This window comes from Acanthaster planci, linkage group LG18, assembly GCF_054643075.1.
Source record: "Acanthaster planci isolate LZ-2023a linkage group LG18, COTS_SCS, whole genome shotgun sequence".
In the NCBI taxonomy this organism is placed as follows: Eukaryota; Metazoa; Echinodermata; class Asteroidea; order Valvatida; family Acanthasteridae; genus Acanthaster; species Acanthaster planci.
Window position 1 is genome coordinate 6,320,989 of NC_141794.1, and position 10,884 is coordinate 6,331,872.

At 44.1% G+C, this 10,884-nt stretch overlaps 1 protein-coding gene across 2 annotated transcripts; it reads left to right on the top strand.

Moving 5' to 3' along the window:
- The first annotated feature begins 3,443 nt into the window (after positions 1 to 3,443).
- LOC110982743 (MRG/MORF4L-binding protein-like) lies at positions 3,444 to 10,248 on the top strand. 2 transcript variants are annotated; one of them, XM_022241380.2, is made up of 4 exons: positions 3,444 to 3,677; positions 6,465 to 6,586; positions 6,781 to 6,898; positions 7,906 to 10,248. In XM_022241380.2, the coding sequence occupies exons 1-4, from the start codon at positions 3,590 to 3,592 to the stop codon at positions 7,992 to 7,994; spliced, it is 417 nt and encodes a 138-aa protein (XP_022097072.1). In that variant the 5' UTR covers positions 3,444 to 3,589; the 3' UTR covers positions 7,995 to 10,248. The 2 variants fall into 2 exon arrangements, with proteins under 2 accessions (XP_022097072.1, XP_022097071.1); XM_022241379.2 differs by having other exon boundaries at positions 3,452 to 3,677; positions 7,831 to 10,248.
- The last annotated feature ends 636 nt before the right edge of the window (positions 10,249 to 10,884 follow it).

A 10,884-nucleotide genomic window follows, 5' to 3' on the forward strand; every position in this document is an offset into this window, starting at 1 on the left:
TTTTGTCACGTGTATTCTGTCTTTTTAACAGAAAGCCTCTGTTGAGAATTTCTGAATGTAAAACAAATAGCTAGTTAAAGTTGGATTATCTTTCTTAAAAAGCTGCTTGGGTGGTTTTTTTTACCAGCAAATTCTTCACTTTGACCCAAAGCCAAGCACGAAGAGATTATAAGACTTAAAGGTTTTCATGGTGAAAGAAACTAGATCTATAGTAAAGATTGCGGTAACACCATGTATTTATCTCTTCTTTGAGTATGTGTGGTTCTGAGAAGAACCGGGGAATAACTCGACGTTTCGAACAGTGTACTCTGTCCGTCTTCAGGAGACTGCAGGATTCTAACTGGGAGTGGAGCTTATATGGTGTAGAGAGGGATCCAGATGTAGGGATTAGCTCGGTGAGGCGTTAAGGCGGGAACAGTGATGGCGGGAACAATGGATGCTGCACTAGATCCTGGGGCTGCATGCCCTGTGTGTGTGTTTACCGGAGCGTGTCAGTTGGAGTTGGCAGTGGGAGAGTGAATAGCTGGGTGCCAAGGGGTATAGAAGACCCATAGGCTGACTGAGGGGGAAACCTAACTAGGGAGTCCTAGGGTATAGGAGACCCATTGGACTGGGATGTGAGGATGGGGCGCCAGATATCGCTGATGTTGAAGCCGATGTCTTGGGGAACTGTGTCGTGCTTGATGATTTCCATGGCTTCTCTAATGCGGCGGGGATACCATCGTTCGATGCTGGTGATAAGTTCAGCTTGGCTCCAGTTGATTTGATGGTCTTCAGTGTGGGAGTGGTTAATTATTGATGACTTTTCCAGCTCTCCCTTCCTACCATGGGCTTTGTGCTCGTTGATTCGGGTAGGGAGGTCCCTGCCCGTTTCGCCGATGTACACTTTGCCGCATTGGCAAGGAATTCTGTACACCCCCGGTCTGCGCTGGGGGTCCTGTCGGTCCTTGTGCGAAGTAAGCAGGTGATGCAACTGAAGTGAGGCTGTGTGAAAAACTTTAATACCGTGCTTGTGGAGAATCCGCTGGATGTGGTGGGAGGTGTTGCCTAAGTAGGGGAGGGTAATGGAACTAGGGGCCCTAACTAGTTGGCTTTGGGTATAGGAGACCCTTCGGCCGGTGGTGGATCTGGGATCTTGGGTCTTGACTTGGCTTGGCTTGTATCCGTTACGTTGCAGCGCTGCAGTGATGTGGTGGAGTTCTTGACCGAGGAATTCTTTGTCGTAGATGTTGTATGCCCTGCGGACCAGGGCCCGGTTGACGGATGACTTAATCTTGGGGTGGTGGAAGGAAGTATTGTGGAGATACCTGTCCGTGTGGGTGGGCTTGCGGTAGACAGTGCGTGCTAGGTTACCGTTCTCCTTTCTGGTCACTTCAACATCAAGAAACGAAATGTTGCCATTACGTTCTTGTTCCATGGTGAATTGGATGCTGCTGTGAAGCCCGTTGAGGTGTTCCAGAAAGAGTTGGAGGTTGTCCTGCCCGTGTTGCCAGATGACGAAAGTATCGTCCACATATCGGAGCCAAACTTTGGGCATGTGGTCTGATGTATTGATGGCAAGCTGCTCAAATTCCTCCATGAACATGTCAGCCAGAACCGGGGATATAGGAGATCCCATGGAGGTTCCAGCTGACTGTTCGAAGAATTTGTCCCGCCAGCGGAAGCTCGATGACTTGACACAGGTGAGAAGCAGGTCGTGTAGCTGTTCTGGAGTGAGGTCTGTGCGGTCCTTGAGGGCAGGGTCTGCTGCAAGCCTGTCCTTTCAATGGTGGTGGCGTCGGAGGTGGGAACATTGGTAAATAGTGAGACGACATCAAAGCTGACCATGATGTCGTCTGGCTGGAGGGTGAGGTTTTGGATGAGGGCGGCAAACTGGTCCGAGTTCTTGACGTGGTGTTCGGTGTTCCCCACCAAGGGGCGGAGGATTTTGGCAAGGTGCTTGGCTGTGTCGTATGTGGGGCCTCCTCTGGACGCTACAATGGGGCGTAGCGGGACTTCTTCCTTGTGAATCTTTGGTTGTCCGAAGAACCTAGGGCACATGGAATTGGATGGCCGGAGCTGTCTGTAAAGGGGCTTGGTGATGTTGCCGGAGCGCTGGAGAGAGAGAAGCTTTTGTTGCAGCCTCCTCTCGATGGATTGTGTAGGATCCTTTTGGAGTTCACGGTAGGAGGTCGAGTTGATGTCCGCCACCTTGCGGTCATACTCCGTCGTGTCCATGACGACGGTGGCGTTGCCCTTGTCTGCGCGGAGGATGTGGATGGTCTTGTCTAGACGCAGCGACTTGATGGCTGCCTGTTCTTGTTTGGAGATGTTAGGCTTGGCTGGCTTGTGTTTCCGAAGGGCTTGATGGACCTGCAGGCGGATTTCATCGGCTGTGGGTTTGTCAAGGTGTCGGAGGACCGGTTCCGTGTGTTGAATGATGTTCTCAACCGGCGATGATTGGGGAACCAAGGCAAAGTTCATGCCTCGCGACAGAACTTTGGTCTCGTCCGCGGAGAGGGTGCGCTGACTCATGTTAACCACGGTGTGTCTATGGAAGGATTCCTCGGAACGGAGATGAGGCTTTGTTTGGTATCGGTTGGAGGTTACAGAACATCTCATAGGGCTGGAGGGTTGGGGGCGTAGGGATATAGAAGATCCCATGGGCGAGGTCAAGGGTTGTTGGCGTAGGGATATAGGCGATCCCATTGCCGGGATGCGGGTGGGGCTGGAACTGCTGCGGGCCTTGGGCTTGGAGATCTTGAGAAATTTCTTGATTTGCTTGTTGCGGGATACATTGAAAGCATGGTCGCTGGCGGCTGTGGTGAGCTCTTGAACCTTGCAGTAGTCGGATGTAGAGATGCTGGATTGGAGCTGGTCGTGGGTGGCGGATATCTGCTTGTCCAGTGAGGCAAGGGTGGACCTAGTGGTACTGATGCGGTGGCGAAGAAGGGCAGATGTTGTATGCCCTGCGGACCAGGGCCCGGTTGACGGATGACTTAATCTTGGGGTGGTGGAAGGAAGTATTGTGGAGATACCTGTCCGTGTGGGTGGACTTGCGGTAGACAGTGCGTGCTAGGTTACCGAAGAGATTACGTCAAACGCGGAAATGAAAAAAGAAGTCTTCAACAAGTGTACGTGTCCTCCCGTGGAACAAACAAGAAAAAATAGGTGTTTACACCATGACATCATCCGGCGTCAAGCGGTTAAGTAGCTACAATTGTTATCTGCCAGAGCAGTTTTGTTTAGTGCATGTAGAATATTGGTATGAAGTTGGCTCATTGAGAAAGGATTTTTTTATTCACACTTATGTTACTGAGTTGATAAATTCCAAATACATGTCAAATACACACAAAATCAGAGTTGGGATTTTGGCAAGATGTGTAATTGAAGGACTTGGAACTAGTCTATTAGTGTCATATTACACGTGCACGCTTGTCGCTAGACATGCCGTGTCCAAATTACTTGGCTACGGATCGAAATAGCACATGTGCCTACGGATGCCGTTAGCTAGCGGCTTTGTACATTTCCCATTAGCTCTCGTGTTATAGCCGGCCATAGCCCTACACAGACTGTACAAGTACAACGGAGTCTCGTCGCATTGAACGCCATGGCGGTGGATGAAGAGCTGTCTGTGTCATGGAGTGTGGAGATGGAAGTCAACCTGTTCCATGCCATGAGGGGTCACAAACCAGTTGGTAAATTGATTCTGCGTACAGTTCTTGTAAGGGCCAAAGTTCGAGCACATTCGCGATACAACATTGGAAGACCATGGAAGAATAAAACATGCGAAGACTTAACGTGACAAACCATGCTAACAAGTAACATTGGCCATGTCACAGATCATGTACATGAACATGTATGTTGGCCATTGTTGTGTAGCAACTAGCATACGTACCTACGTTACATGTAATTAGGCCTACACAGGCCTAACGTTACTTTTAATTATGAAGTTCATACAAACCTTAGGTTACAGATAAAAAGTGCATCCAACCAAAATGGTATTAGGCCTGTCTCATCTCAGATTGCACAGAATTTCTATGCTGCCCCTTATACTTTTATAGTGTGCAGTGGCTGTTACGGCAGCTGTAACGCATCTCCCATTTTTTATCGTTACGGTACTGCAACTGCGCAAGCGCATCAACTTAAGCACAGATTTTGGACTTTATTTCCCTTTAAAAAAATCCTCCAAAGCCTTCGATGAGAAAAAAATTCCTGCTTAGGCCTATGGGGCAGCGCGGACATCCGGGAGTTTCACAGAAATATGGGTAGCAACCATTCCGCGCTGGTGAAAACAACTGCAATAAGCGCGCGTGTACGTACAGATCAAAGAAGAGATTGTATAACTCGATCCTTGGACTGGCTGGTGCGAGCGTATGTTGTCAAGATCGCTGTTTTCACCGGCGCAGTACCTGTCATTTTGCGAGAATCCCGGATGTCTGTGCTGCTCCATACAATTAGAAACCAACATAAACAATTATGGTATAAAACATGAAATTTAGGCAAAAAAAATTAAATAGTTCAAGCGCGGATTCGAACTCACAAACCAGTGTTTCTAAACCTTTCACCTTGATCACTTGGCCACTAGTGTTCAGCTATGTCATCGCACTTGCGCTGTTCAGTGCTGTAACGATAGAAAATGAGAAATGCGTATAACTGACATAACGATAGCCACTTCATTCATAGTTACACCGATTTTCCTTCTGTGATTTCATTAGCTACATGTAGGCCTACTAAGATGAGGTCTGTCTCACGGGATACGGTTTGGTATGGAATCAGGTCAATTTGTACCCGGGACAACTCGTACCCAGGTCAACTCGTACCCCCAAACTCCTGCCCATGTCAACTCGTACCTAGGTCAACTCGTACCCAGGTCTTCTCGTACGCACGTCAACTCGTATCCTGGACCACTTGTATCCAGGACAACTCGTACTCCGTATGTTAGAATAGTGCTGCAGCCGAACCACCAAACCGAACCAAAAATTGTTTCGAACATTGCACATTCGAACCAAACCAAACCAAACTGGTCGTTCGGATGTTCGGTTTTAATATGGCATGACATTGGTCATGTTGGTGGCGCGCGAAATGCATGCAAGAAAATGTGTTAAAAAAGCAAACACAACGAAAAATGGATAACGAGTTGTGCCGCATCAGTGCCGCTCCGGTGCTCAGCATATGTGCTATAAATTAACTGTACAGTCATGACAGTACAGTACAAACATGTACAGTAAACTTGTGATGGCCCTGCATCACGCGATGGTTGTAAAAAGCACATGGTGAGATTTCACTAATAATCAACTGAGAACAAGCAACATACAGCATTTCCACTGCACAACAACTCTAAATTCTCACTACATCCAATTGTACTTACATGTATGTATATTCAAATTTAGCATTATGTTTGCCAATCTCCGGTAGCCATGCCCTTACGTTCCATATTAGGCCAATGATGTCATAAATGGCTGTGCAAAAAGTTTGATTGGATACTGATCAGAGTTGGACTCGTGCTCAATCAAAGGCAACTCTGGAAGGAAAACTGATTTTGGTTCGCGCGGTGGCCCAACTTAAAAGGATTTTTTTAAGTGAAGGAGAGGATTGTATAATGTAATTAATCAAGTAAAATTAATTAAAAAGTTGACATTGGACATTTTCCAGAACCAGTCTGTACTGTACATGTACTGAAAGTACTGTACATAAACACTCTTCATCAGCCGCACACATCGCGAATGCAAAAGGTTGCTGGCCGGAAAGACATCAGTGATCTGTTGCAAGAGGTTTTCTGCAAGTTAATTCACAGAACATGGTCTCTTATTTAATTCACAGAACATGGTCTCTTATTTATGTCTTATTTATTTATGTATCTTCTGTGTTCATGAGTGTAATTTGAGGTTGTTCTGCTCATGGCACAAGGTTTAGTGCCCGCTGGTCTAGATACACGGACATTGTTGGCCAGTTTGCCGTCGTGATTGTGTGAATTGTTCATAATGTCCTTTTGAATTGCCGTATGTAAACATTTTTACATAAATTAAGACAGGTTTTCTTCACTTTTTGAGATACTTTTGGAGGCTGTCGCCCCCACTGATGCCATTCAATCAGCACAATATTGCTCCCAAACAAAAAAAAGTTCTGAGCTCCCAACACTATTTTTGATAGGCTTGCGCAGCACAACTACATCATGTATTTTTTTGGCCTAATAAAAGACTGCATGTATGCAGTAGTTAAATAACAATAATCGTGGATTCTGAGAAATCTTTGGCAAGTGTTGATCCAATTCAAGAAAGCAAATTTATGACATGGTCTGCCCGATCGGGCACACAAAAAACAAAAAAAATCATTGCGGCCTGCACCCGAACAAGGATTTTGAAATCAGCAAAAACTGAGAAACTCATAAATTAACACGATTAAACTGTACTGAAACTTTAATAAGGGTGCACCCTAGGAGGTTAAACCCAACAATTTATGCATTGTTTATTTGTCTGATGAAGGGGTGAACAAGAATTTCCAAATGATGTGCATTCATGACAAGTTGCAGCAATCCATGGGACGCAAGGTTACTTCACAGCAAATCTGGCAACATCTCAGCACCATGTACGACATGCAAGCATTGGTATGTTGGTCAGTGGGAAATACAAACATTTAGTTTTATTTATTAAATGTACAGGAACCTTTAAGTGCCTCAACAGAAAGCATTGACTTGATCTGTAAGCTGTCTGTCAGTGCTTTGCAGAACTGTGATCTGATGATTGGAATTCACAGCGTAGCCTAACGGAACTAATTCAGTGAAAGTCTTTTATTTTACAGCATGAATCCGAGATTCTTCCATTCCCCAATAATCAGTCCGAGTTTACACTACCAACTGAAGAATATGGTGAGCTGATGAGTGGCAAAAGAAAAGCTGCCCCTTCCAATGTGGAAGAAAGTGAGTTGACCTAACAGATTCTCTGTTTGGCATTATTTAGATAAATTTCTGTTGAATTAGTCATCATTCATCACATGACCAAGGTGGTAGGGGTGCCACAATAAAAACCTAGAGTGATGAAGATCTCCACAGCCGTCAGTGTGTCAGACACGCCACTGTGGTAGAGAGATTATGCTTAGTCCAGGATTTCTGGCTTCTACCTTCTTTAGTGACCTCTGCCCTCCACAATTCCCTATAAGATGGCTACAGACAGAGAATCATGGCGGGAAACATGCTCAAACCAAGATCCTGAACTACATGTTGCTTTTAGCTAGTTTAAAAACTTACCAGTTCAGCCAACTTGTTTCCAGTGCAAGTTAGTTCCGAACTTCAGAACCCTGCAAACTACAGTTGTGCAGGAAGCTCAGAAATGATGTGTTCTTAGTTTGTAAAGAAGGCTTTTTCATCTGTGCGCTTATTTTCACTGTCATCAAATTTCTCAAAATGACAATTCTGGCTTGGCGGCTTAAAAAGGATCGCAATTAATGCTGGCTTTTACTAGTGGGCATGCACTTTTTGAAGTTACCAAAAATTGTTACTCGCTAAATGTTTGAATTGATCCCAACCCCCTAGGGACCATTGAAATTGTGCATATGGTTGTTGGATTCAGAATGGTTAGGGGGTGCCAAATCCCCCGTATTTTTCTCCACCAGTAATCCTGTCATTCACCAATCTAGGAGTGTTTAAGTGATGAGATTTTTTCTTATTTGTAGATGGACATTCACAGTAGATCAGTAGAACAAAAGCTGTATTAGTGGTACATCCACATCGCACAAAACATGGACATGATGTTCTTTCAAAGTGAAGTGACGTTGCAGAAGTAGCTAGTTTTTGTCATTGAAAATGAAAAGATGGAGACTGTAAAGTTGTTAGTGTCACGACTGTCCTTGCAGGTACCCCTAAAGAGTCTCTGAAGACCACCATCCGGCTACCAACCATGACCTCTCTTGCCTCTGTGACCCCCTCAGAAAAGGACAACTCACCCAAGAGGAAGAGGACCAGGCAAGGAACGAGTGCACCCAACCCAGACATACTGGCCAGCAAGAGGCGTAGATGAGGTCTGTTGATACCAAGATGGGGCCAATGGTCATCCACCCCTCCAACATGTCCCAGCGACCAGACTCATTCATGATGCCTCGCTTACATCTACTTAACAGCAACAGTTACGGCAGAGGAACACCAGAGGCTCATCGAAGTCTGGCGTGGCATTCAAAACTGCACCTACAATGTACACCAGGAAAACCTGATGAGAGCATTTTACTAATACTTCATCCTGCTTGTGAGGAGGAAACTTGTAGGTACCAAGTCTTTGTATTTGGTGTTTTCTACTTTGAGTGTTATCCTTGTCATGCCATGATTATATGTAAGTCACAAAGACCTTATTATAAAGGTGATGTGTTTGTATAATACAAGAGCTACGTGTACATGTGTTTGAAAACAAATCATAGAAGTGAGAGATAGTCAGTTTTGAAGTACTCCTTGTCCTGTAAATGTACTACTGTTCATGTAATTACATGTGTACAGGTATTGTGTTTCACTAATTTTTAGTTTAAATGTGGTCATGGAATATTGCCGACATAAATTCTGTGTTGGGTCATCAACATGCGAGTGTCGTCTTCGAATTTACATCCATTCTGAGAATTGAATTCCAAGGGAAATTGCGAGGTGTTTTAGACCAACATCAGGGGGAGCAAGAGGTTAAAACGTGCCCATGACTCTCACAAATGCCATTGTGTGGCCTGATGTTGATGGACAACCATTAGCTTTTTAACCCTCCTTTGGTTTTACAGCACAAATGTGCACAAATGCCCACAGTCATTGGTGAGCATGTATTTTCTATATGGAACTCAAACATGCACAAGTTCAGTGTGTACTCTGTAGGTTGCCGGCACAAAATGACCCAGGGTCTTTTGAGCAGTCCTCTTCATTGCTTCACGAAACAGTGAAGCTCAGTTGTTGGGCAGCACAAAAGTGCAATCTGATATTCCTCTGAGGGACTGTTGGTACAAAACACAACACAGCCGTGCTTCCTTGAGGTGTTTACCATGTGACCCAAAGAGTGACTTCAGCATAGGAGGGTTAAAGTGCTAATGAAACAATCCTGGATGAACTTGCTGTGAGGTTAGTGCTGAACGGATGTTCCCTACCTTACTTTGAGTAAGCAGAATCTCTGTATGAATTTTATTACCGGGCTGATTAATTATGAAATTCCTGACTTCTGAAGGGGGAACTCTCTGGTAGACCAAAGTATGTGCATGTACTTGGGAGTTGAATCCAATTTCATGCCTATTGTTAAGTTGATTTGTATGTTTGTTTTGTAAAGCATTTTGAAATTGTACAGTAGTTCATGTCTTCAGCTTTGACCTAATGCCACAAAATTAGTTCTCTTGCAAAGGTATTTGAAATACCGTAATAATTTCAAATACCTTGAAACATGGAATCCTTAGACATAAACCTACAGCCAAGATCCTAAGACATGTTGCTAAGGTGATGTATGGTGATAAGTATGCTCAGCTTGGGATTTGGTTGAACTTATCTTGGGAAATACTCTGGACTCTTAGGGGTGAAAGCCATTTTGGCCACTCTTTTCAGGGAGGTGCAGTGATGAGTCAACAACATGCAGGACATAATGTAACTCTGTAATTGTGACAAATCACCTGGGAGCAAATGGTCAATGTTTTAGAACTGTGCCTTTTGAAAGGAAAACAGTGACGTGTTAATGTACATTGTACCCAGTGGGACCATGTCCTCATTTCCCTCTTATTGTTGGGTTGACTTGTCAGTAGTATAAAAGTGATGGTCAGTCTCATTCTGGAATCTTTAAAAGTATACAAATGCACTGCAATGAAACAGATGTCACTGGAAGATAATGTATTTAACATTATTGCCAGGAAGGTGAGGTGTATAAAAAGAATTTGTAGTCGTTTTGAATTACAGCATTTGTGAAAAAACCCCAGATGTCACACAATACAGTTCATCTCCTAACATGCCTACTAATGTTACAATGATTCATTTCAGCAGACCGTGTAATCTTACATGCTGATGTATCTTCATGATGCAGTTCTCTGGAATAGTTCAGTAATACATGTATTTACATAAACTGCACTTCATCAAAATTAAAGTTCCTTTGTTTCTTATAGATGGGGCAGTAGATCCATCATGGTTTTGTAACATAAAATTAACATAACATAAATTGCTATTGAATTGTGAACTTTTTGTGAATAGTCTATTGACCTCAGTTCTGTTATATGAATTTGTTTTGTATTTTAATAGATTCTCAAGGATCACTAGAAATAAATCATACAAAATGATCACAGTGTACTGTTCCTTTTTATTATTAAACTGAATTCCTCTTTTGAGGAGGTTGTAAAAAGAAGTACATGTACACTAAAACAATATTTGACATTTTGAAACCGGTGAACAAGTACATTTACAACAGGAATTTTCTCGACACAAACTGTAGAGGCTAGCTGATGCAGGCTGCTTTGCACAAACTGTAGAGGCTAGCTGATGCAGGCTGCTTTGCACAAACTGTAGAGGCTAGCTGATACAGGCTGCTTCGCACAAACTGTAGAGGCTAGCTGATACAGGCTGCTTTGCACAAACTGTAGAGGCTAGCTGATACAGGCTGCTTCGCACAAACTGTAGAGGCTAGCTGATACAGGCTGCTTTGCACAAACTGTAGAGGCTAGCTGATACAGGCTGCTTTGCACAAACTGTAGAGGCTAGCTGATACAGGCTGCTTTGCACAAACTGTAGAGGCTAGCTGATACAGGCTGCTTTTATACACAGACATGGATAAACGCCAGTGTTGCAATTGAGTATTTTTCATTTTGTTACCGCCACATATTTGGTTGCTTTTGTGAACTCAAGAGACATGAACAACATGTGAAGCAAGATATGGGATGGAGAGCACCCCCCCACCTTTGTGGTCATTGTTAGATCCG